This window comes from Acinonyx jubatus, chromosome B2, assembly GCF_027475565.1.
Source record: "Acinonyx jubatus isolate Ajub_Pintada_27869175 chromosome B2, VMU_Ajub_asm_v1.0, whole genome shotgun sequence".
NCBI classification, from domain to species: domain Eukaryota; kingdom Metazoa; phylum Chordata; class Mammalia; order Carnivora; family Felidae; genus Acinonyx; species Acinonyx jubatus.
This window is the reverse complement of record NC_069385.1, coordinates 51,667,240-51,690,370: the sequence shown is the minus strand read 5'-3', so window position 1 is coordinate 51,690,370 and position 23,131 is coordinate 51,667,240. Positions and strand designations below refer to the sequence as shown.

The 23,131-nt window shown below is 37.5% G+C and overlaps 1 protein-coding gene across 10 annotated transcripts in view; it reads right to left on the bottom strand.

Moving 5' to 3' along the window:
* Positions 1-23,131, bottom strand: part of CDK19 (cyclin dependent kinase 19) — a 189,520-nt gene that overhangs the window by 113,880 nt on the left and 52,509 nt on the right. For 5 of the 10 annotated variants that reach the window (XM_027057090.2, XM_027057092.2, XM_027057093.2 and 2 more), the window contains one exon: positions 4,258-4,333. In XM_027057090.2, coding sequence (XP_026912891.1) covers positions 4,258-4,333 — 76 coding nt within the window. Of the gene's footprint in view, positions 1-4,257; positions 4,334-8,572; positions 8,923-20,839; positions 20,951-23,131 lie in introns of those variants that run through there. The other 5 variants (XM_053222371.1, XM_053222375.1, XM_053222374.1 and 2 more) reach the window with 3 other exon arrangements.

The following is a 23,131-nucleotide window of genomic DNA, read 5'->3' as shown; positions in this document are numbered from 1 at the left end:
TTAGCTATGCCCATGTGCAGAGCTGTGGGCATGTCCAGGAAATAGCTAAAAAAGGCTCTAATTTCTCACCTCTTAAGGCTATACCAACACGATATGAAGGCTAGAGCAGAGTCTCAAATTAAACAGCAATAAGTCACCACTACATACCTATCAGAATGGTTAATATCCAGAACACGATGCTAGCAAGGATGGAGAGCAACAGGAATTTTCATTCATTGCTGGTGGGAATACAAAATGATAGAGCCACTTTGGATGATAGTTTTGTGGTTTCTTACAAAAGTACACAAACTCTTTCCATACCATCCAGCAATTGTGCTCTTGGGGGTTTACCCAAAAGAACTGAAAGTTATGTCTACAAAAAGCCTGCACACAATGTTTACAGCAGCTCTACTCATAATTGCCAAAACTCGGAAGCAACCAAGATGTACTTCAGTAGATGAATGGATATACAATATTATTTAGTGCTAAAAAGAAATGAGCTACCAAGCCATGAAAAACATGGAGGAACGTGAAATGTCCATTACCAAGTCCAAGAAGCCAATCTGAAAAGGCTACATACTCTATGATTCCAACTATATGACATTGTGGAAAAGACAAAACCATGAAAATAGTAAAAGGATCAGTAGTTTCCAGGGGCCAGGGAGGGGGTGGGGGTGGGGGTATAGGATAAACGGCAGAGCATAAACGATTTTTAAGGCAGTGGAACTATTCTGTATGCTACAATAATGGAAGATACATATCATTAAACATTTGTTCAAACCCTTAGAACATACCATACCAAGAGTGAACCCTAATGTAAACTATGAATTCTGGATATCAACATAGGTTGAACAAATCTACCACTCTGGTGGGGGATATTGATAATGAGGTAGGCTATGCGTGCATGGAATAGGGAATATACAGGAAATCTCTAGACTTTCTACTCAATTTTGCTGTAAACTTAAAACTGCTCCAAAAAATAAAGTCAGGGTACCTGGGTGGCTCAGTCAGTTGAGTGTCTGACTCTTGGTTTGGGCTCAGGTTATAATCCTAGGGTCATGGGATTGAATCCCACATTGTACACTATGCAGAGCAGGGAATCTGCTTGAGGCTCTCTCTCTCTCTCTCTCTCTCTCTCTCTCTCTCTCTCTCTCTCTCTCTCCCTCTGCCCCTCTCCCCAGTTCATGCTTGTTCTCTCTCCCTCTCTAAAAGAAATTTAAAAAAAAGAAGAAGAAAGAAGCATATGGCAATTTTGGAGTTGAAAAGTACAATAACTAAAATAAAAATTTCAGCAGCATATTGGAGTTGGCAGAACAAAGAATAAGCAAACTTGAAGGTAAGCAATTTAAAGTATCTGTATGATAAATAGAAAAATATAATTGGGAAAAATAAACAGAGCCTCTGAAACCTATAGAACACCATCAAGCCTATAAACGTGTATATGATGGGAGTCTTAAGAAGAAAGGAGAGAAAGAAAGAGGCAGAAAGAACATCTGAAGAAATGATGGCTGAAAACTTCCAAAATTAGATGAAAAACAGTAATCTACACATTCAAGAACTCAACAAACTCCAAACAGAATCTACACTTACACACATATAATCAAACTGTCAAAAGACAAAAAGAGAATCTTGAAAGCAACAGGAAAAATAACTCCTCATGTACAAGAGATTCTCATAAAATTCACTAGTGACGTCTCATTAGAAACTATGAGGACCAGAATGCAGTGGGTTAATATAGCCAAAGTGATGAGAAAAAGACTGTCAAACAAGAATTCTGTATCCAGCAAAACTATCCTGCAAAAATCAAAGGAGAACCAGGTGAGGAAGGAAAACAGAAGAAGCAATTATGACATTCCCAAATACAAAAATGAGAGACAATTCATCACTAGCAGATTTGTTTTATAAAAATATACTAAATGGACACCTTCAGTTAAAATGAAAGGACTACAGACATTAATTCACCTACACAGAAAATAAAGAGCTCTGGCAAAGAGGAAAACATGGATTAAAAAAAAAAAAAAGCACAAACATATTTTTGTTTGTAACTTTTTTTTCTTCTGTATGATTGAAAGACAACTACATAAAGTAATAATTATACAACTGTGTTAGCAGGCTTATAATGTCCAAAGAAGGATGTATGCACTTAGCCACTACATAATAACATCCATGTTAAACTTGTGTCAAAATCACTATCACACTGGGGCTAGGTCACTTAGGTAGTGATAAAATACTATTCAATCTAGAAACTACATACTTTCTGAAGGTCTATTAAGCAAATTCTCAATAAAAATATGAAGACTGTGAGGGGTCATGCTTTTCCAGCTTCTGCACAGAAAAATAAACAATCAACAAAATGAAAAGGCAACGTACAGAATGGGAGAAAATATTCGCAAACTATACATCTAATAAAAAGTTAATGTCCAAAATATATCAGAAACTCCTACAACTCAATAGCAAAAAAGAAAGAAAAATTAGGCAGAGGAACTAAACAGATGTTTTTCCAAAGACAAAATGCAAATGGCCAACAGGTATATGAAAAGGTGCTCAATATTGTTAATCATCAAGGAAGTGAAAAGCAAAACCACAACTTAGATACCACTTCACACCTGTATAATGACTACCATCAAAAAGACAAGAGAGAACAACTGCTAGTGAGAATGCAGAGAAAAGGTAACCCATGGAGTCCTCATCATAGAGAAGTCTCTGTTTCAAAAAGAACATCTACAACTGGGTTTTCACTTCCTAATAATTAATACCTTACATATCAGGTTCTTTTTCCCCCAATGAACTCAGAAGAAGTGAACTCATGTTATACTCGATTATGGTACAATAAAATAGCAAAATTGCACACCATATTCATATTGGTTGAGATAATAATGTTTAGGATTTTAGAAAATTAAAAATCACTTACCAAATGCTTATTCTGATAGGCCATTACAAATACCACTTAATAGCTAATAGAAAACTGCCAACTTGGAATTTTTGAAACAATATACTCTAAAGCAAACTCAGGATCATGGACTGCCAGTAGAATTTTTTTTATTGTTTATTCAATTATTTATTCAGCAAACATTTATGGACCACCTGCTATATGCCAAGCACTACGGTAGGAACTGAGGATGAAAAGACAGAGTCCCTGCCCCTTAAAGTGTGCACAGTCTAGTGAGAAGTTCCCATTCTGAAAGCAAAGAGTTTATGACTAGAAGAGACTTTAGAATTCCCTTATTTCACAAATAAGGAAACTGGCACTCATGGCTAATTAGCCATTCAGGCCAAGAGACGCTTAGGTCTACAGATTTCCTGCCTCATGCGTTCTTTGCACTACACTTTTCTTTGACCAAGAGTGATGATGGAGTACATCCATTTGCGTGATAAGAAACGTGCAGCTGTGGGCAGGATACGCAAGTCACCAAATTAGAAACAGAAATACCTAATGGATATAGACAATATAAATATTTAACAATTTAGAGACAAAAATCCCTAATAGATGCGTTATCATGATAAAGCCCCAATAAGAAACTGAAGAACTAAAATAAGAAAGAACTAAAATAAGATAATAGTAAGCCTTCTAAGTCATAATTATGGTTTTCCCTCTGTTTACTGATCTGTTAAATGGGCATATTAAAAGTACATATTTCATAAGATTGTTGTGAAAATTAAATTAATTAATTAATACTTGAACGCACTTAGTAAGCCTGGTACCTATTGAATACTTAGTAAATGTTAGGTATTCTTATGGACAATCATTTCTTAAACGCACAAGTATGTCATATGAAGACAAAAAAAAAAAAAGAAATGATCTTTCTTTAAGAAATTATCCTATTATTATGATAGTCTTATTTTTCTAGCAACTAGTAAAATCTAGTACTAAAACATGTATTTCAGAAAAATATTTTATATGTACAATATCTAATAACATCACTCCTTTCTCTATAAACACATATATATCAGTCCTAAAATTATAAGGAAAATGGACATTAATTAAATTATTAATTTAAATTATTAATTATATTCATTCATAATTTAAATTAATGAAATCATCATTTAGTTCAGTATTCCCAATATTATAAATCCTAAATATCATTAAGAGAATGTTTAAAGATAACTTTCAAGTAATTAAAAAGTTTATGCAACTTTTCTCATATAAAACATCATTAAGCTAATTGACATCTTTGAAATAACTATGCATGGAATACATCAATGAAACCTATTTTATATTAATATCACTCATCATCCAATATCCATAACAAAATAAATAACATATTGATATCCACTTACTGCAATCTCTCTACAAGCCGACATGGATATTCCTGTGCCTTCAATTTGCTTCAATGCATATTCCTTTTCATCTTTTCTGCATATGAACAAAAAAAATTATTTTTTCTAAACATTATTTTTAGACTCAAAATTATAACTACAAAAACAATAAAAATGCACTAATCTCTCAGTGATATGTAAACACTCTCACTATGCATGCACTGCTTACTGCTTCTGATAATATTTCAACTACAGAAATATGAAATACCAAAAAAAAAAAAAATTCATGTCACAATGAAAACACTAGACAGAGCCAAAATACAAAATTCAAAATTGAAACAGGATACTAAACACAGCACTAGTTTCAAAAAGTAAACAAGCATAAATATAAACTCAAGCATATTGCAAGATAATTCTACTGCTCTCTTAATTATCTGGAATCTATGAAAGCATTCTGTTATAAACATTAACTGCAAAAATAAATGATAGATGCAAACTTCTATATTTGTTTAAAGTAACTTTATAGTATAAGATCTATTTAATAGGAAGGAAGAGCTATAGCCATTTGGACACCCTAGTTCTAACCTAGGATAGGGGGCGTTCAAAAGCCATAAGACCTCAACCAAAAGCCTTGGAAAGACTTTAAAACTGTAGCCACCAACATCTCATTCTCAAGAACTCCAGGAAATCCTAGTAGTTACAGCGAATTTTCCAAATAATGTAGGTAGGTTTAGGAATTCTGGGAAATGCCAGTAGTTACCAGGGTGCTCAACCAAGGGAAGACAGCAGTTCAATAATAATAATAATAATAATAATAATAATAATAATAATGATACCCTCCATGAAAAAACAGTATCACATGAGCAGCCAGAGAACACAATATCCATGGGATATTGACACCAGAACCGGCCACAGCGAAATGTCAAAAATGTGGTTCATATTGTGGGTTGTTCTAATAAAAGTATTGTCCGTGCCCTCTGAGTTTTGTCTTTGATTATACTGGAGCCTCAACAAGCTTTATCATGTCATGATGGTTCTCTCAAATGATAGCACCTAAATGGTGTCACCTTGGTCCTATGTACCTATTCCTTATTTTCCCCATTCTGTGTTTACTAGCAGATGAAGCAGTTTAAGAGGTTTTTGACAATATGCATTTTAAAACATCATTTTACACGCCTTTTAAAGATTTTCACAATCATCTATGTTTTGGGCAAATAAGTGAATTATAGTTACTTCCTCCCATAATCCGTTTGAAAATTACATCCATTTTTCTTCCACTATATGGCATTCAGGAAATAATTAAGCCTCATTTTAACAGAAAACACACCAGATACATCAACAGAATAGAATGCTATGCAATTATTAAAACGATAATCATGACTGTCATCAGAAACATGGAAAATGTTTACTATTAGTGAGAAAACACATATTCTACCATATAAAAATATACATATATATAGACATATGCTGAAAATGATATAAAAAATGAAAATCAGTTGTGTTGAATGTAGGAACTTAAGCTAATTAACTTTCGTGCTAATGTTATATTGTCTTTTAAGTCAGAATTAGAGGAAAAAAGAAAAAAGCCAAAATAATTTGACCCTCTGAAAACAGTCCCCTATTAAAACAGTCTTTAGTATTTTCAAAGTAATATCTTAATCATGTTTTAAAAAGCAAAGTCAAAACTAGGGAAAGTTTAAGTGATCATTTTATCCTTTTTCTCTATCCTGTTTCCTCCAAACATAAAGCTAGACTTTTTTCAGACCAGCCAGAAGCCACTAAGAAGTACACACAGCAGGTGACTGAATGTAATTAAAGCCAAATGTCCCCACCACCTTAAATGTATGTGTGGGTATGCGTGGAGAACACTTATATCCGAGATGCTTAACGCAATGCTTACAATGTGAATTTCACATTTAGTAATTAATTTAACTACCAAGTATATATTGCTAAATATTTAAGAAATGTATTAAATTCTGAAAACAAAATTACATAAGCTTTTTGGCAAAACTTTCAATGAAATCATAATTTTTTTAAACAAAAATATTTCAATCCCCAGTTCCCTAAATGAAGTGTTCCAGAAGCTCATGTAATTGCATGGTTTTATTTTTAATACAGTAAAGAATATTACACAATCTGGATAGGTTATCGTTGCTATGGAAACTATAAGATTTTTTTTTTTTTGCAGTAAGTCAAAAAGTGCAAAATTAACACATCACATTAATGACTTTTGAATTTCACATCCAGTCTGTCAAAAGAATTTGAAAGCTTGAGCAGAAGAAACTGAAGCATGGGCCTTAACTATGAATTATATGGATGGGATCTAGGAACAAACCCGGTAATTATTTCACTTAATAAGTTTAAATATAACTTCCATCTGCTAAATTAGCTAAATACTCAAAGATCTGCAAACTTAAGATTTATCTGCAGCTTTGGAATTGAGGGGGAAAAAAGTGCGTGTCCTGACCGTTTCTCTTGTGTATTAACTGTCAGACAATAAGTGATAATGTGGCACCTCTGAGGTTCAAAGGTTACAAAGAAGTGGCAGAACCCAGCAGGCACATGGGACTCACATTCACCACTGTACTACTATGTCAATGCCAGTCTTTGGTCAGATGCCAATAAGTTAGTTTTGAAAACTACAGATGCGTCCTTTCCCACAATGCCCACAAACATTTCAATGATTATTAGCACATGGGGCAGAGACGCTTTATTGCTCTCAGTCGATGGGAGTGTTGCCCCTCTTGGGGATCTTCTCCAAGTGGTGATAGTTCATACCCCACAGCTTATGTGTCTCAGACACACATAACATTAAGTATCACAAAGATATAATTTGTTCTTTTATATGACAAGGCTGAAAAGCAGGTGAACCTAGTGAACCTGCCCTGCACTGCTATGACAGCCTGGCTTTTAGAGGCAGCTTACTACTTTCTTAAAAGTATTTCAACATTACTTTTACTTTTAAATAAAATACTTTATTATTGGGGTGCCTGGGTGGCTCAGTCGGTTGAGCGTCCGACTTCGGCTCAGATCATGATCTCGCGGTTCGTGAGTTCCAGCCCCGCATCAGGCTCTGTGCTGACAGCTCAGAGCCTGGAGCCTGCTTGGGATTCCGTGTCTCCTCTTCTCTCTGACCCTCCCCTGCTCATGCTCTGTCTCTCCGTAATAAATAAATGTTAAAAAAAATTTATAAAAAAATAAAATACTTTATTATTTACTGTAATAAAGACAGACAAAGCAATTGCAAAATCTTCAGAGAAACTGCTTTCTGAATTTTAGTGCACATTAAGTATTATGGTTAGAGTAACTGCTTATTGAAAATAATCAAAGGAAAAAACTTTTTAAAAAGGTGGGGGGGAGGCGGGCACTGGGGTCTCTCAGGTGGTTAAGTATCTGACTGCAGCTCAGGTCATGATCTCCCAGTCCGTGAGTTAGACCCCCGCATCAGGCTCTGTGCTGCAGCTTGGAGCCTGGAGCCTGGAGCCTGCTTCAGATTCTGTGTCTCCCTCTCTCTCTCTGCCCCTCCCCACTCATGATCAGTCTCTGTCTCTCAAAAATGAATAAATGTTTTAAAAGATTAAAAAAAAAAAGAAAAAAGAAAGGAGGTTACTAAATAAATCCAGGAAGAATCAAAAATATATAAATCTTGGGGTGCCTGGGTGGCTCAGTCAGTTAAGTGTCTGACTTCGGCTCAGGTCATGATCTCACTGTCTGTGGGTTCTAGCCCCGCATCGGGCTCTGTGCTGACAGCTCAGAGCCCGGAACCTCCTTTGGATTCTGTGTCTCCTCCTTTCTCTGCCCCTCCCATGCTCATGCTCTCTGTCTCTCAATAATAAATAAATGTTAAAAAAAAATTAAAAAAATATATATATATAAATCTGTAACATAAACATGGATATATTTAATATGTAACTTTTTAAATTTAAAGACATTTCTTCTATATGGCTGTAATGTATATCAAAACCATGTGGGCTTCGCTCTCAGTAGTGACAAAGAAAAACAATTATTCAACAGGAACATTATGTAATAACAAAATAGAAAAACAAATCTGGCAGAGACTGCAATTCTATTAAATTTTCCATTGGAGACACTATGTTCTGGAAAACCCGTGATGCAAGCAATTCTATAATTAGTAGAAAATATAAGAAGCACGTATTTGTGCAAATTGTAGAAACTGTTGTCTTAAAATGAAAGCTTTGTCCCAGGCAGAAAACCAGGCTCAGTAGAATTTAAATGTAATTCAAGGAAGAATTTCTCAAGCCTAAAGAAGCAATTCAGGAACGTCTCTTAAATAAAATATTAGGAACTGGTTTAACGAAAAAAGATAGTCTTATACCTTTCATTCATGTCCCAATTTGGTAGCCAGCCTCCAATCACTTTCAGCAAGGTGAAGCACCATTCAGCAGCCTATATGTACAAGTATAGTTAAGGTCTGGCCAAAACTTTATTTCTTGGCCCAAATCATGGCCCAAAGCTTTTTGATTCCTATCAATAATACTACGAGGGCACCTGGGTGACTTAGTTGATTGAACATCCAACTCTTGATTTTGGCTCAGGCCATGATCCCAGGGTCGTGGGATTGAGCCCCGCATCAGACTCCACACTGAGTGTGTAGCCTACTTAAAATTCTCTCTCTCTCCCTCTGCGCCTCTCTCCAACCTGTGCTTTTTCTCACCCTCTAAAAAAATAAATAATAATAATAATAATAATAATAATAATGTGTCCAGATCAGCCCTGGACCATCTTTGGTCCTAAGGATCTATGACAGACAAAAAAAATTAGAAGCATCTTTTAAGATAAGATGAGGAAATTCAAACTCAAGCAAGGCTGAAATAAAAATTTAAGTCTTCAAACTAACAGAGTTAAATCCCTTTGTTGTTGTTGTTTAGAAGGAAAGCCAAAAAATGCTTACTATTTTAACATCAGCCAACAAACAACTACTGAGTAAATATTATATGTCCCAATATGTGCCAAATTCTAAGGATGAACAAAATTAGAGACTGACTACCCAGACATCATGGAGTTCACAATCTACCTGGAAAGAGATTCTGGGTGGGTAGGAAATATAAACAAATAACTCTGATATGACTTCCACTGTATCCAAGAGGTATGCATAACAGGCACAGAGAGAATGAGAACAGTATTTCTTTCAGAGCTTTAGGGAAGGTAACTTAACTACACAAGTGATGCCTTTAGGGGAGGAGTTTCCCCAGCAGAGAAGTGATGAAGGGGTCAGAGAATTGGAGGCAGAAGTATAGCATGAGAAAAATAACAGAGGAAACTACTAATATTCAGTATGGCTGGAAGCTGGGTCATGATACCAAGGAGCAAGAGAAGGTTAGAAAAGTAAAGGGAAGGGACCCTGTGAGTCCTGCAAAAAAGCCTGTGTTTCATATACCAACAGTGGGCAGCAAAATGTTTTTAGAACAAAGTATGTGTTAACAGATCTTTGCTCAGAAAGATAACTGTGGTAACTACAAACTGGTGGCAGAGCAAACATTTGGGAGTTTGCATCAAATGTCCAGATAAGAGAAGATGAAGAAGCAGATTAGAACAGTAGCAGAGGAGAACAAAATGGACTCAAAAGACATTTCTGAGTCAGAACTGACAGAACTTAGTACAAATTTGATTCTGTAGGTGAAAGGAAGACTCTGAAGACAGATAAAGTTTCCAATTTGTCTAATTATGTAAACAACACCCCCACCCAAAAAAATGATGGCATGAATAAATGGAGACCAGGGAATATCAGATTTTATTGTAAAGACAATGAAAGTCATATATGAAGATTAATCTTATTAGGAAGGACTGAGATCAGAGGTGTGAAAAACAATTAGGACATTGCAGCAATGTAAGTGTGAGCAAGTAAGGACCTGGAATAGTTTTCTACACCTTAGCTCCAAAACAGGTTTAAGACAACTCTGTTAAACCCTCTTCCTTTTAAAGATGGGAAAGCTAAGCAAGCAGCCAGAAGAGCTGAGACTAAATCTTCCAGTTCCAAGTCCAACACTCTCCCTAATAGAGTGGTCACAGTAAGACTGGAGAAGAGAAGGGACACTTGTGACCATCATTCTATTTTGTGTTTGTTTTGTTTTCGTTTTTGTTTTTTTAGAGAGCAAGAGCATGAGTGGAGAAGAGGGGCAGAGGGAGAAAGAAAGAATCCCATGCAGGCTCCACACTCAGCATGGAGCTCGATGCAGGACTTGATCCCACAACCCTGGGATCATGACCTAAGCAGAAATCAAGAGTCGGATACTCAACTGACTGAGCCACCCAGGTGCCTTGTGACAGTCATTGTAAAAAAAATTTAATGTTTATTTATTTTTAAGAGAGAGACAGAGACAGAGACAGAGACAGAGACAGAGACAGAGTGTGAGTGGGGGAGAGGCAGAGAGAGAGGGAGACACAGAACCCAAAACAGGCTCCAGGCTCTGGGCTGTCAGCACAGAACCCAATGTGGGGCTCATAAACCCATAAACCACAAGATCATGACCGAAGCTGAAGTCGGATGCTTAATTGACTGAGCCACCCAGGCGCCCCTTGTGACAGTCATTCTAGAAGAGGAATTGGTAGGACCAAATTAATAAGTAATGAAGATGAAGAAGGCTAAAGCAAGAAGCATGAGGTTCTGGGCTTGGTTGATGATATCATTAATAACAAGACTTGGGCAGATCTTAGAAGGTTCTTCAGCTCATTAAGGATTCTTTTAGATAGAAAGAAACTCCAGTGGGGCAACTGGGTGGCTCAGTTGGTTAAGCATCCAACTTCAGCTCAGGTCATGATCTCACGGTTCGTGAGCCCAAGTCCCACATCCAGCTCTGCACTGACAGTGAGTAGCCTGCTTGGGATTCTCTCTCTCTCTGTGTTCTCCCCGCCCTCCCCCCCCCCCCCCCAGTGCTCTCTCTCTCCAAATAAATAAACTTAAAAAAATGTGTTTTAATAGGGGCACCTAGGTGGCTCAGTTAAGTGTCCGACTTTGGCTTGGGTCATGATCTCACGGTTCATGAATTTGAGACCCGCATGGGGCTCTGTGCTGCCAGCTCAGAGCCTGGAGCCTGCTTCCGATTCTGTCTCCCTATCTCTCTGCCCCTCTTCCGCTCGTGCACTGTCTGTCTCTCAAAAATAAATTAATTTAAAAACCATTTTAAAAAATTTTAATAAAAAACAGAATTCAGATAATGACATCATCGGAAATACAGTATCCAAGGTAGTATAGTATTACCAGTTTTTATGAGTAGGTGCTATCAGTAAGGCACTCTTCAAACAATATGACACCTGAGTCTTGCCAACAAATTTTTCTTCAAGAATGCTGACATAAATCAATATCCTATCCCTTTCTTTTAATATATGGTAATTTGGCTTAGCAGATTGAAAGGCTTGCACATCACTCATGGAAAAGAAAAAGATACATGGAATAAAATTTGGAAAAACAAAAACCAAAAAAGATCATTTAGTTTTATGTTGGTATCATTCTGAGTGACCCGATACCATTGATTCAGTATTCAGCCAGCCTAATAGTAACAATTCCTTATTTGGAAACTCTTTCCTTTATAATACCATAACATTTTTAAATTTCTTACCATGAAATTTTCCAAAAATGAAAAACAAATGGCAGTGATATTCTATGTATCTGTCTACACAGCTTCAACAATTATCACCACATGGCCAGTCTCACTTCCACTGCCTCCCCTCTTCTTGATTATTTTGAAACAAAACCCGGCATGTCATTTCACTCATAAGTAGTTCAACACCATAATATTTTTAATTATCAGGGGTATTTTTGTTTAAATAATACAAGTCAATACAATACAAATACAATCTTTAATATTAAAGATCTTGTTAATACAAGTTACTCTTAATATTTTGTATTCCCCTTATTAATGGAAAATGTCAAATACTACTAGCATCTTCTTTATGCTTTCATCTATCAAATATTTCATCTACTCATTCTCTAAATACCACCAAAATACAATAATAGTCCCCTTATTCAAGTTCAGGATTCTCTTGCAACACAGAAATTTGACAACAGTTTTTGTTTTTGTTTTGCCTTCATTCTTAGAAACATTGCCTTTATTTAGGTTCTTTTCTCAAAAACCGATTAATGCATCTCTTTCTCTAAAAAAACTATCCTCATTTTATACTATGCCTTCATTTAGAATTCCAATTCAGATAAACATTTACTATTTAATTTAAAGGCTCTAAAATGATAAAATTTCAGAAACTCCTATTACGGCAAATTCTTATTGCTCAGAAGTGATTTTAATTAAAATAGATCTACAGTAATGCTTTAAGATTTAAGGTGTCAAGGTGTTAAGTTTAAAATATAAATAACTGGGACGCCTAGCTGGCTCAGTTGGAAGAGTCATGACTCTTGATCTGGGGACTGTGAGTTAGAGCCCCATGTTGGGTGTAAAAATTACTAAAAAAAAAAAAAATTAAAACATAAATAAGGACTGTATTACACAGAAAGTAATTATTACCAAATATTTAGTGTAAACGAAAGCTTTAATATAAGATATTATCTTCCTGAGGAGAATTCATGAATCTCAAGTCATACTTCCTTGCTAGAGTTTAATATGGCAAGTAATGCCAGACTCTCCTTCCAGAAATATTTTACTAAGAATGTGCTATGCGCCAAGGCATTGCATTGCGTTGGGCTCTAGGAACAGTAGAAGAACAAGATGATCCTTTCCCTTGTGAACCTTTACACTGAGACACACAAGCAAGTGACACGATCTGATAAGCACTATAGAAGATGCATATGCAAAGCACATCAGATAAAGAATGGAAAGAAGGCTTTGGTTCTGGTGGAGGGGATAGATAGAGGGCTATCAGCTACATAATTTTCAAAGGGAAAATGTGAGTGGACCTTAAGAGATGAGCAAGATTTCATTAAGCAAAGAAGAGGTGCCAGGGCCTTATGGACACCAGAAATGCAGGGACAGTCCGAAGATTAAAATCTATGCTATGTTCAAGAAACTGGCAGGAGACCTGCATAGCTAGAACATAATAGATGAAATAAGAATGAAAAGAACAGAATAGAATTAGCAGAGTCTTATACAGTATGCTTATAAGTTGGCATTTTTACTGTATAATGGGAAGCCATCAGAGGCTTCCAAGCAAGAGAAACATATGATCAAACAGGTATTCTCAACAAGCAGATAGTGTGCAGGATGGATCAGCAGATTTAAAACCAGAGGTTGGGAAAACATTGTAAAAGTTCTGGCAAGCATTGATAAGGACCAAAATCAGAGTACATATAGTTAAGAATGGAAGGAATGCATGCTAGAGGCATTCCAGAGATAGACTCATCTACTGTGGCCAAATATATATAGGCACACTGTAGGCATTAAAGAAATATTTGATGAGTAAATGTGTATGCACATGTGTGTATGTATATGAGAGAGAGCTGAACAGCCAGAAAAGCAGCTGAAGATCACTGCTGTTCCTAGCCAGTGTTGTCACAGTGAAAACAGGGCCATTTATACTATACCTTCTACAATCCGCCTCCTCAATAAATAATAATACCGACAATGAGCCAGTTTGCCAGTAGAGAATAAATTCATTTTGGACATGGTGATTCTGAAGTGGCTACCAGATAGCCAGAAGAAGATGAACAAAAGGTAATAACAGAAATGGAATTTGGAAAAGAAAATATTACTACACAGGCAACTGTTATAACTATAGATGTAAATGCGATTACAAGTTGGGGCGCCTGGGTGGCTCAGTCGGTTGAGCGTCTGACTTGGGCTCAGGTCATGATCTCATGGTTTGTGAGTTCAAGCCCCGTGTTGGGCTCTATGCTGACAGCTCAGAGCCTGGAGCCTGCTTCAGTTTCTGTGTCTCCCTCTCTCTCTGCCCCTCCCCTGCTCGTGCTCTGTCTCTCTCTCTCTCAAAAATAAACATTAAAAAAAATAATAAAAAAAAAAAGTAAATGTGATTACAAGAGAAAGCGCTCAGTAGAAAAAAAGAGCTGAAAATGGTGACCATTGCTCTTTCACATCATGGTACCTAATTACCAGGGTAAACTGACAATGTTCATAGCACAGGTAAAGGGACTCATAGGCTTCCCCTGCTCCAAAATCCACTGGTGGCCAAAGAACTTAAAGAATTAATAATAGGACCCATAATCCATTGATAGCACCCATGCCCCTGGGGTTGGTAAGCCCTTCTCTAGTAAACGCCACCTTCTAACAGGCTGCAGGAGGAGAAACGTTCAAAAGACCTTGATATTAGGCAAATCTAGATGTGAGACACTCTACAAGAAAATTGGCCTGGCTCCTAAAAAAAAAAAAAAAAAAAAGGTAAAATGGGGAAGGAGTCTATTTAAGACATGTAACAACCAAATATTGTGTATGAAAATCTTGACTAGACTGTGGTTCAAATAAAAACAGCTACCCCGAATAGCCAAAGTAATGCTGAAACAGAAAACCAAAGCTGGAGGCATCACAATTCCAGACTTCAAGCTGTATTACAAAGCTATAATCATCAAGACAGTATGGTAATGGCACAAAAACAGACACATAGGTCAATGGAACAGAATAGAGAAGCCAGAAATGGACCCACAAACGTTTGAGTCACGCATCAGGCTCTGTGCTGACAAGTTCAGAGCCTGGAGCATGCTTGGGATTCTGTCTCCATCTCTCTAAGCTCCTCCCCAATTCTGGCACGCGCTCTCTCTCTCTCTCTCTCTCTCTCTCTCTCAAAAATAAACATTAAAATTTTTTTTTAATTAAAAGAAAAAAGAAATGGACCCACAAACATACGGCCAACTAATCTTTAACAAAGCAGGAAAGAATACTCAATGGAAATAAGACACTCAGTTCAGCAAATGATGGTGGGAAAACTGAACAGCAACATGCAGAAGAATGGATCTGGACTATTTTCTTACACCATACACAAAAATAAACTCAAAATGGATGAAAGACCTAAATATGAGACAATAAACCATCAAAATCCTACATGAGAAAATAGGCAACAACCTCTTTGATCCAGCCACAGCAACTTCTTACTCGACACGTCTCCACAGGCAAGGCAAACAAAAGCAAAAATGAACTTCTGGAACCTCATCAAGATAAACAACTTCTGTACAGCAAAGGAAATAATCAGCAAAACTAAAAGGCAACCAAGAGAATGGGAGAAGATATTTGCAAATGACATATCAGATAAAGGGTTAGTATCTAAAATCTATAAAGAACTTACCAAACTCAACACCCAAAAAACAAATAATCCAGTGAACAAATGGGCAAAAGACAGGAATAGACACTTTTCCAAAAAAGACATCCAGATGGTCAACCAACACATGAAAAGATGCTCAACATAACTCATCATCAGAGAAATACAAATCAAAACACAATGAGATACCACCTCACACCTGTCAGAATGGCTAAAATGGAAAACTCAGGCAACAACAGATGTTGGCGAGGATGCAGAGAAAGGGGAACCCTTTTGCACTGCTGGTGGGAATGCAAACTGGTGCAGCCACTCTGGAGGACAGTATGGAGGTTTCTCAAAAAATTAAAAAAGAGAGCCACCCTACAACCCAGCAATTGCACTAGTAGGTATTTACCCAAAGAATGCAAAAATGCTGATTCAATGGGGCACATGTACTCCAGGTTTATAGTAGCACTAACAACAACAGCCAAATTACAGAAAAAGCCCAAATACACATTGACTGATGAATGGATAAAGAAGATGTGGTAAATATATACAATGGAATATTACTCAGTAATCAAAAAGAATGAAATCTTGCCATTTGCAACAACGTGGATGGAACTAGAAGTGTATGATGCTAAGCGAAATAAGTCAGAGAAAGACAAATATATGATTTCACTCATATGTGAAATTTAAGAAACAAATCAGATGAACATAGGGAAAGGGAAGGAAGAATAAGATTAAAAACAGAGAGGGAGGCAAACCATAAGAGACTCTCAAATACAGAGAACAAACTGAGGGTTACTGGAGGGGTGTTGGGTAGGAGGATGGGCTAAATGGGTGATGGCCATTAAGGAGGGCACTTGTTATATATAAGCACTGGGTGTTATATGTAAGTGACCAATCACTAAATTCTACTCCCGAAACCATTATTACACTATATGTCAACTAACTTGGATTTAAATAAAAGGAAAAAAAAAAAACCAGCTAAAAAGGTTTATTTGTAGGACAGCAGTGAAAATCCATAGACTAGATGTTATTTTATCATGGCTAATTTAATTTTTTAATTTTTATTTTATTAATTTTCTTTTTTTTTTAAGTTTCTATTTATTTATTTTGAGAGAGAGCAGAGGAAGGGCAGAGAGAAAGGGAGAGGGACAATCCCAAGCAGGCTTCATGCTGACAGCACAGAGTCCAATGCAGGGCTCAATCCAGTAAACTGTGAGATCATGACCTGAGCCAAAATTGAGTCAGATGCTTAACTGACTGAGCCACTCAGGCACCCTGTGTTTTATTAATTTTCTTAAGTAGAGGATAATGGTATGATGGTTATACAGAATATCCTCATTGTCAGGAGATACACATTCAAGTATTTTGGGGTGGCATGTCATGACACTGGCAGCTTAATTCCAAATGGTCAATGTCAGCAAAAGACACACACACACACACACACACTATATATATGTATATATGTATATGTCTATATATGTGTGTATGTGTATATGTACATATACACATATACATATGTATATATACATATATGTATATAGACACACACAGAGTGAGAGATAAAGAAATACAGAAAAATGGTAACAAAACTGAAATCTAGGTGGAGGGTGTGTGGATGTTCATTGTTCTGTAGTTTAAACTTTTCCGCTTTTACAAACTTTTCTTAATTTAAAAAAAAACAAAGAACAAAGTAACAAGCAGTAGTTACCAAGTTAAAACAAAAATAAGGAAGTTGTATACAAAAGCCAAAAGACAAGTATTAAAACGTAGCTGAGCCAAAGCATCCAATGTAGAAACAAAGACAAAGAGGAGGGAATGGAGGAAAGCTGGTCGTATTTGGCAGCTGCTGGTGTTTGACGAGACCATGGACCAGTAGATTATGCACTTTGCGCTCAAACTCTCAAGGACTGTACTGTACTCTACTTTGTTATTAGAATTACTTGGAATTGACTCATGTCTTTTTTCCCCATCTCCAAATGAGGAAGGAGACTATCTTACTCATTTCTCTTTATTTTTTAGGAGCTAACAAAGTGCCTTGCAAATAGTAGAAACTAAACATTTGTTGCACTGAAATAAATGTTTTTATTAGTCTCGATCAACTTAAAAAATATTTTCAGCATAATAGAAAATCTGGAAAATTTTATTTCTTTAAAAGTTTATTTGGAGAGAGCAGGGGAAAGAGAGAGAGGGAAGGAGGGAAAGAGGGAGAGAGAATGAGTAGGGGAGGGACAGACAGAGGGAGAGAGAGAGAATCCCAAGCAGGCTCCGGGCTGTCAGCACCCGATGTGGGGCTCAATCTCATGAAACCTGGGATCCTGACCTAAGCCGAAATCAAGAGTCAGATGCTTAACCAACTGAGCCACCCAGGCTCCATTTAAATTTTTTTTTTTTAAGTGAACTCTACACCCAGCGTGGGGCTTGAACTTACAACCCCAAGATCAAGAACCGCATGCTCTACCAACTAAGCCAGCCAGGCACCCCACAAACACCAGTAGTTTTAATGGAAAAGTCATCATATCTAAAAAAAAAATAACCAGAAAGCAAACTATCTCCTTCTAGGAGGAAAGGAGAAAAATAGAAATTACTTTCTCATTCTCAAATCTAGCACTGTCAGGTGAGATACGAGAACAACAACTTGCTCCTTTTAGGCACATTTTCCTATTTCTGTCTTCACAAGATCATCCCAAATCATAAGTCTCAATGAAAAATAAATACTCAAAAGACAAATTAAGAGTCAAGATTGTGACCTGGGCACAGGGGTACAAGAGCACCTGGCTCCAGGGGTCCCAAACAGAGCAGGATCGGCCATATGCCGATCTCTCTTTCACCACAGAAAGGGAAATAAGTGGTGAGGAACAAGAAAGGAATTCCATTCCAGGAGGCCAATGCCCAGAAGACAGCGGACTAGCATCCCGAAGACTGTCGCCAAAGTGCTGAAAATACTTCCAGCTTTATATAGGGAAAATGTGGGGCAAAGATGGGCGGGTACGTGCAGGTGGGCAGTGAAGGTCAAATCAATCACTGCTGGAGTCAATCACGGGTGGGGGTTTGCTGGCTCAGGGCTGCCCTCATTGCTCTAGTGGGTAGTTTCAGTTCCCATCAGAGGATGCTTTGCCCTCAGGGTCTTCCGCTTGAGCTACAGACAAACTGGAAAGAACCCAACTGGAAAGTTTGAAGTCCAACCGGAGGCAGCCAAAGTCCTCTTTTAAGATGTGAAAATCAACACTTCAAATTGAAATACATGTTTTTCACCATACTACTTAAGTTTCTGCCAAACCTATACCACTGAGGAATCTTCTTTTGAGAAAATTTCAGTTTCGCATGTTTTCCTGGCTGACCTTAACTACTGTGATAATAGAAAATGTGATATTGTGATATAATAAGAAATATATATTTTGGTCTTCCTCCAGGATTCCTGGCTCATAGCTCCTAAAAGCCTTGCAATTTCCTAAGTGTTTAGAGCATAGAGTCATCTTGTATTATAATATTTGGTTTGTGTTCCTGGAATAGCTCCAGAAGGATAACAGTGAAAGAACCGCTTTTGTTATTCATAACAAGCCCCTTTCAACTACGCTGCGTTAAAGAGGTGATGCTTAGAAAGTCCCTGGATAACCACTGGATGGGGGCTAGTTGATAGGGGGAAAACCAGGTGATGAGAACTTTCACTCCACCCCTCAACAGTACCCACATCCCCAAGAAGTTGGTTGGAAGTGAAAAACCAATGGTCAACAACGTATTTCATCATACCTACATAATGAAGCCTCCATAAAAAATCTCTGAAGTACACAGTTCTAGATTGGTCAATGGGAATACATCTGCTTGCCAGGAGGGTGGCACACCTCAAAACTCCATGGATACAAAAGTTACTGTACTCCAGACCTTCCAGATAGACCTAGCTCTATTTATTCTTCATGTGGCTGTTCGTTTGTATTCTTTAATATATTCTTTGTAATAAAGTAGTAATCTAGTAATGAAACTGTTTTCCTGAGTTCTGTGAGCCATGCTAGCAAATGACTGAACCTGAGGAGAGGGTCCTTGGAATTCTCAACTTGTAGCTGAGTTGGACAGAAGTTGTGGGTGACTTGAGAACCCACCACCTTCTACTGGGGTCTGAGGTTGGGGGCAATCTTGTGAGACTGAGCCCTTAGTCTGTGGAGTCTGCACCAACTTCAAGCAGTTAGTGTCAAAATTGAGTTAAATTGTAGGATATCCAGCTGGCGTCAGAGAATTTGTCAGGATGAGGGAAAAAACCCACACATCTAGTGTCAGAAGTGTTCTGGAAAGTGTCGGATTTAAGCAGAATTGTGAATAGAAAGAGAAATAGAGTTTTACCTTTCAGACAGTCTATTTAATAATATAGTGAGTATCCCTGCTAGAACCCAAACCATTCAAACCATTATAATCCACAATCTCTGAACTACATTTGAAAGAAAAAAGAGAAGTCCTTTAAAGGACTTTACTTGAAACTTTAACCAGCAAGGCACATAAATCATAAAGTAAAAAGTCAGCTCTTAGCTATCAAGATTTAATTTTCTGGAGCACCTAGGTGGTTCAGTCAGTTGAGAGTCTGACTCTTGATTTTGGCTCAGGTCATGATCCCAGGGTCTTAGGACCAAGCCCCGCATTGGGCTCTGCGCTGAGTATGGAGCCTGCTTAAGATTCTTCCCCTTGCCCCTCTCCTCTACCCTTGTTCTTGCTGTAAAATTTAATTTTTTTTTTTTTTTTTTTTTTTAGTAAAAAAAGAATTAGGGGCATCTGGGTGGCTCAGTCAGTTGAGCATCCAACTTCAGCTCAGGTCATGATCTCATGGTCTGTAGACTCAAGCCCCATGTTGGGCTCTGTACTGACAGCTCAGAGCCTGGAGCCTGCTTTGGATTCTGTATCTCCTTCTCTCTCTCTCTCTGTACCTCCGCTGCTTACCCTCTGTCCCTCTCAGAAATAAATATTTTTAAAAAAAAAGAATTAATTTTCTTTTAAAAGTTTCCATGAACAAAAACTAATTGGTTTGTATAAAAAATCAGGTAAACCTAATGTTGTCAAATGATCCATTTCATAAGAATGTCAACCTAAGATCAAATTTTAGTAACTAAAAAGCTAAAAAACAAGAAGTTAGAAATATAAAGCTGCTGCTCATCCAAGAAAAAAGATAAATACCAATAATAAGAGCCAGCCAAATCAACTTAGAGGGAAACAATATTTTTTCTGTTATCATTACATCACCTTCAAAACATAAAAATTAATATAATCCAATAGCACAGCACATTTATAATAAGAGTTGTAATAATAGCTACATTTATATAGTACTTAGTACGAGGCAGGCACCACTTTAAGAGTCTCAACTGTATTGACTCTTCTAATCCTCACAATATGCTGTGAAGCAGATACTATCACCATCTCACTGTACAGAGGAGGACACTGAAAACAGGGAGGTTAAGTAACTCACTCTAGATCACACAGCTAGGTAAGTGGCAGATTCAGGATTCACCTGGATCTAGGAAGTCTGTGTCCAGAGTCTGTGTTTTTAATCACGATAGCTTCATTTCTTGTTCCCCTTCTGGAAAAAGGGAATAGCGTGTGTCAGATGCAGAAGAGTAAGATGCATTGGAAGTTCAGTAAGGCTGGTTGAAAACAGGTGAAAGCAAGTTAAAGCTGAAGGAGAAAAGAGGCAGGGCCAGAGCAAACAGAGCAGGTGAACCACATTAAGGAAACTGGACTTAATCCAAGAAAAGAAGGTTTTAAGCAATCTGTGTGTTTGTGATTCCGTGTTTCAGGTAAGTTGAAGTTGAAAGGACTGTGGTATTGTCTAAACGGAGATGCCCAAAAGGCATTTGGATGAACCAGTATCTTAGAAGGGAGATGTGGACAGGAGATGGAGAGGTGAAAGCATTTTGAAAATGAAAGCATGAGAATAGCAGAGGACAGAACCCTGAAGAACATCATTTAAGAAAAAGGATCCTACAGTATTAACAATGTAAACTACGTGATTTGGTGCTTAGCACTGCTAAGTGGTTTCTAATTCTTTACTTTACGCTTCTCTTTCCAACTGAACACTAAGTTCACTGAAAACAATGAATGATACCTCCTATAGGCCTTTGCAAATCCACAGCATTTAGCATATTAATGGCTATTTGTGGGATATTTAACCAAATGAGATAAGGCAAAGGGATAAATACTTGATTTTAGGAAAATCCTTTTTAAAAGATTCCTTTGATCTTCCATCCCCACCCCCCCCCACCACCCCCCCCCACCCCCCACCCCCGCCTTTTGCTCTCTTTGCACTTGCTACACTGACTGCTCTAACCCAGCAAAGATAAGCTTCGGGACTGAGGACATGTTCCCATGCGGTGGTTCTGTGATCCACTCTCATACTCAAAACCTAATAAGCAAATCCAGTTGAAATGATTTTAACAGGAAAATGGAGGAGAGGGGTTCTCATTTAAAATAAAAGACATGGGGCGCCTTAGTGGCTCAGTTGGTTCAACACCCGACTTTGGCTCAGGTCATGATTTCACAGTTCTTGAGTTCAAGCCCCACGTCAGGCTCTGTGCTGACAGTTCAGAGCCTGGAGCCTGCTTCAGATGCTGTGTCTCCCTCTCTCTCTCTGCCCCTTTCCTGCTCACGCTCTGTCTCTCAAAACTAAATAAACATTAAAAAAAATTTTTTTTAATAAGTAAAAGACAAAATTTCTTCTATTGCATTTTTTCTACTATAGCAGAAATTTTTCTTACATTTTTATATTATACTGTCAAATCACAAAATACTTCCTGTTTGTAGCCCTCTGTCTTTCCCATGGTTATGAATCCCCCTGATCTGTCTTTCCCCTTATTAATCCTATCCATTAAGACAAGGTCAAGCTTTCCAGAAATTTTGTGAACACTTTATCTCTTCTCTGCATTCACCAAGCACATCTCTGTACTATACACATGACATTCATCACATGCCACTTCATATGGTACTTTTCCACAATGTGTGACTTAGAGAGCATGGGATATGGAATTATACACCTATTATATATACTAAGTCACACAGCTAATAAGTTACTTACACCCTCAGGTTACCAGTTTTTGCATTTATGAATTGAGAATAATAGTAACAACACTACACAACTATTTTGAAAATAATTGAGATCACATATATAAAATGCTTAGCATGTGTCCAGCTAGAGGCTCAATAAATGTCAGTTCTTTTTTTTTTTAAGATTTTACATATATGCGCAATCTAAAAACCAAAACAAATGAAGAAATAACCCCTAAAATAAACTTAAATACAGAGAACAAACTGGTGGTTGCCAGAGGGAAGGTGGGTGGGGAGGTGGGTGAAATAGGCAAATGGAATTAGGAGGTAGGAACTTTCAGTTATAAAATAAATAAGTCATGGAGATTAAAAGTACAGCATGGGGGGGGGGGCACCTGGGTGGCTCAGTCAGTTAAGCGTCCAACTTCGGCTCAGGTCACGATCTCACTGTCCGTGGGTTCGAGCCCTGCGTCGGGCTCTGTGCTGACAGCTCGGAGCCTGGAGCCTGTTTCAGATTCTGTGTCTCCCTCTCTCTCTGACCCTCCCCCGTTCATGCTCTGTCTCTGTCTCAAAAATAAATAAATGTTAAAAAAAAAATTAAAAAAAAAAAGTACAGCATAGGGAATACAGTCAATAATATTTTAATAACATTGTATGGTGACAGATGGTGACACACTTATCATGAAGAGCACTGAATAATGTATGGAATTGTTGAATCACT